This window comes from Sinocyclocheilus rhinocerous, unplaced genomic scaffold (genome assembly GCF_001515625.1).
Source record: "Sinocyclocheilus rhinocerous isolate Xijiao unplaced genomic scaffold, SAMN03320098_v1.1 scaffold4723, whole genome shotgun sequence".
NCBI classification, from domain to species: domain Eukaryota; kingdom Metazoa; phylum Chordata; class Actinopteri; order Cypriniformes; family Cyprinidae; genus Sinocyclocheilus; species Sinocyclocheilus rhinocerous.
In genome coordinates, this window is record NW_015629076.1 from 94233 (window position 1) to 98709 (window position 4477).

General features: G+C 40.8%; 1 protein-coding gene across 4 annotated transcripts in view; it reads right to left on the reverse strand.

The window, feature by feature from the left end:
• Positions 1 to 3505, reverse strand: part of LOC107738789 (diphosphoinositol polyphosphate phosphohydrolase 1-like) — a 7214-nt gene extending 3709 nt beyond the window's left edge. The window contains exons 1-3 of one of the 4 annotated variants that reach the window (XM_016550636.1): positions 3342 to 3505; positions 1998 to 2123; positions 626 to 736 (exon numbers count right to left, since the gene is read on the reverse strand). In XM_016550636.1, the coding sequence (XP_016406122.1) occupies positions 626 to 736; positions 1998 to 2096 (210 nt within the window). In that variant the 5' untranslated portion in view covers positions 2097 to 2123; positions 3342 to 3505. Of the gene's footprint in view, positions 1 to 625; positions 737 to 1886; positions 2146 to 3104 lie in introns of those variants that run through there. The other 3 variants (XM_016550633.1, XM_016550635.1, XM_016550634.1) reach the window with 3 other exon arrangements.
• Between the last annotated feature and the right edge of the window lie 972 nt (positions 3506 to 4477).

Consider the following 4477-nt stretch of genomic DNA (forward strand, 5'->3'; position numbering starts at 1 on the left):
ATAAAATAACCACACTTTTATTGAAAGTAACACAATAAAATATCAATATTAAAAATATATTATATTAATATTAAATATCAATTTTTTTTATTCAGTTCTATGCAACAGAATCAGAAACAAATTTTTTTTTTTACTAATTATCCAAAGTAAAGTCTAGTCCTACAAAGCTATTATCATCAGAGCATGTGAGCAGAGCATAGCGTAATTTCACCAGATTGCCCAGAACAGCTGAACTACACCGTATACAGCACTGTAGCGCTTCTGCAAACAGCAACAAGTGTACTACACACAAATGACCTGACGGCGTCTTATTTGAGCGGACTTTGCTTTTCCGGTGAGCATGAGACGACTAGAGGGAGAGTGAAACCGGCGCGGCTTTTTTCAGCCAAAAAAACGAAAATGCTATTTTTGCCTGATCATTTTTGGCGGCTGAAAATCTGGTGCATCTCCAATTACATCGTATTGTACAGTCTGAGGTTTGTTCAAACTCTACACAATTCTGAATTCTCCAGTGCAACAGATAGCACATCAGGAGTCCTCCACTGGAAACTCTCCGAGGAGTGTAATTTACAGAGATAGCATGTGCAGACCCAACACATAATCATTGTTTGTGAGGAACGCGCACCTCCTCGCACACCTCCCTGACAGCAGCAGCACTGGGCTCCTCCTCGGGCTCCATCCCTCCTCCAGGAACGATCCATCGGTCCGGATGACTGCTGCTGCTCACCAGCAGCACCTGACACAGACACAGCACTGCCGTCAGAACAGAGGACATCACAGACACGGCGAACTACAGGGGTGTCCCATCCTGCTCCGGGACGTCCTGCAGAGTTCAGCTCCAGCCTTTAGTTCAGCTGGTCCAGGTGTGTTTAATTAGGTCTCCGCAGGACTGTGGGCCTCCAGGAACAGGTCCGGACACCCCTGCTGCTCTATTACAACCAAACATGTTCATACATCAAAGTGACGGGACATCCATCAAATACTCATCATAATAAGTGATGATTATTAGCAGCTAGCGTAATAAACTCGTAAGCTGGAGTGTGTCATTTTTTGGATGTCAAAATACTTCCTGCTATCCTGGCTTACTGTGCAAAGGTCGAGATGAAACCATTCGTAATCCTTTTACTTCTGATGAGTCTGAATGAAAGAAAACTCTAGGCCAAAGGATTTCAACGGTCAAATGTAAACAAATACAACTTTTAATTTGAGCTGGACAAATATTTCTTGGTTTAGCGTCATAAACGGAAGGGGAAAACACAATCTGCTTATTACAAATGTGTTCACAAACTCGTATCTGATTGTGAATAGTAACTGCTTACGGTTAGCAATAACCTTTGAGGACATACTCCGGTCATAACCGGTCCACATGGCCTGGGAAAAACATCCAGCCACCTGTGCAGCTGTGCAGCTAATTAAGTTTCTTAGTAACGAGATGTCAACATTAACAGAATGAGTAACTAACCCTTATAATGAGGGAGAATCATGATTAAAGGCAGCAGAGATGTATTCTATAACATTTTAACAACACTGTAGCTACTTGTGTGATTGTTACTGTAGCCTGATCTGATATTAGCCATCACATCAAAAAGGTGTCAGTAGCACGGTACAGATTTAGATAATAAAGTCAACGCCACTGTACAGATGATAGCCACGAGCCAGTGCATTTGATATTTACAGCACACTGCAAGGTAAAATCATGGGCTTTACACGTGTAAATGCCCCCAAAAATCAGGTTAAGAGTCCGTAAATATTTAAATGAGATTACAAAATCACTTATGTTTTTAAAGTAGTGACAAAAACAGTGGCATATTGGCGTAAATTCTAGTTACCGCGGTAAGTTTTACTAAACAGGTGACTATCTGATATGACTATAGATATGAGCAGACCTCGTTTCGCGGCCTTATAACAGCCGTATCCCTCACATACACGCATGCAGCTGCAGACAGTCCTCGGAGCATTAGCGTCCGTTTGTGTGGTGCAGTGATTGCTGGCGTCACCTCCTCCTCGCGCTCGCTGCGGAAGCACAGGCAGGCCGCGCGCTGTTTATAGCCGTCTCTGTCATACGTGCGCGTCTGGTTGGACTTCAGTTTTATCATCGCGCTCAACAGATCAAAGTCCTCCACCAAGCCTCACTGCAATCCCGCGCCCACAAGTGTTTGTTATTATTATTATTATTATTTATTAAAGCAACCGTCATTGTGGCATTAATATATACGTCTTTATAACTTGACAGATGTCACAGAAACCTCCACTGTTGAAAACTTCTTTCAATGGAAACACATTTTTAAAGTAGCGAAAGCCCGCTTGAAAGGTCGCTAAATGTGCTAGATGACGCCATACGCTAATTAGCATATTCATGACGTCGTTGCGTCGTGTCGTTCGCCTCCCTGTGTTCATGGCTTACGTGCTGTATTTTTAATACAGCCAGATTCTCAATAAAACTAGCATATATATATATTTATATATTTGTTATAAATTGGGATGAATATGAAACGCGGCCCATTGAGACTACATAACCAGCTCTCCCTTCCAAGATGTTAATCAGCACAGAAATCCTGATTTATAATCGAGCCGTGTCTGATGAAATCAAATAACGTTACACATAAGATAAAGACAATGGCTGTGCTGTGAACGCACTCTGCCTGTCAATCCCTTTGGACGCTTGAAATCACTGACATCCGATTTTTTATATATTTATATTCAAAAAGTATATTTATATAACATTTATTTTTATAATATTATAAAAAAAATCGAATAATCTTAATAATAAATTTCTATCGCAAAATCCCATTCTTAAAATCAAATATATTGGTGCTACACAGCATTGCTTCAACCTTTAAATCTGCCAATAAAATCCATCGAAGTATGTTTGAGTTCTGTAATTGTATAATATGTGTACTCCTCCTCGAGTTGGTTGTACCTGCGCTATATTAACCTGTATGATCACATGCTGGTATGCAGTGCAGTGTTGCCAACTGATTTTCAGGGGAAGTTGCTAAAGGAAGGTTGATTTGTTGCTAAAAGTTGCTAAATGACGCGATGTCATTGCGCAGTGACGTCATTGCGTAATCACGATGCAAAATTGTGTCACTGCATGAGCAGACCTCGTTTCGCGGCCTTATAACAGCCGTATCCCTCACATACACGCATGCAGCTGCAGACAGTCCTCGGAGCATTAGCGTCCGTTTGTGTGGTGCAGTGATTGCTGGCGTCACCTCCTCCTCGCGCTCGCTGCGGAAGCACAGGCAGGCCGCGCGCTGTTTATAGCCGTCTCTGTCATACGTGCGCGTCTGGTTGGACTTCAGTTTTATCATCGCGCTCAACAGATCAAAGTCCTCCACCAAGCCTCACTGCAATCCCGCGCCCACAAACCCTTCTAGAGGCCCTCTGCTAACATATATAGTCCCTCCGTCGCTTCATTTTGAGAGTCTTGTGAGCTTGTCTCGCACAGACGCCATTACGCTGAGCTCTGCGCAAACTGCGTCGCATTAAGGACAGCCTCGAGGCGCGTGTCCTCTTCGTGAATATGACGCTGCGCAGTAGAGGTGGCACTGGTTCAACGCGGACTAACGTTTACATATTACACAACTCCGGTGTGTTAACCGTAGAATCATGTTAAGTTGCTAAATCTAGCAACAAAATGGCTAAGTTGGCAACACTGATGCAGTGGCGACTGAGACTGACGTAAGCGTAGCTCCTCCCTCCAGCTCCCGCGTCATCGTGTCGTTTTCGCCGCAGGACTTGCTTCTCTATGGAAGGCGGACGGGGCCAAATGTCTTTAAACGGAACGCGTGAAATGCATAAATGTCATATTAAGTAACTGCTAATGATCCATATTGCACAGGTATTAATTGTAACATCTATTTATGTTATTGAATGTTTGTTTTAAGTTATACAGGACTATCATTTTCGAAAGTATATATAACTTTACACAGAACATATTATAACTGAATATACATATACTTAGACATAAAAATGAATAAAATATTTATATTTCTGTAATTATATTTATAAATATAAGTAAATAGCACTATGTACACAAAGGTGATTTATAGCAAATGTTCAGTTTAAATTAACAGACAGTGCAATGTCAACCCTAGAATGAATAAAGAAACATATAAACCATTTGTGATAACAAATCGCAAATGGTCATAAATGTTTCTTTAAAATCTTAAAAATTGTAACTATTCAAATGCATATAGAGACATATAAGTTATGTTATGACCCTGTATAGTTATTTGCTGTTCTGTCCCTGTGTTATTTTGGGAGAGTCTGTGTGTGACTATTTAATGCACTGGTTATACTTATCTATGGTTATACTTATCTATCTATTTAATGCACTGGTTATACTTACCCCCCCCACACTTGTAAGACAAACTTACGAGACTGATAATAATACTTATTTTATAATATAAATATATATATAGGCCTATATAAATAATAGGCCTACTTAGGCCTATTATTTTATATGTTTTTC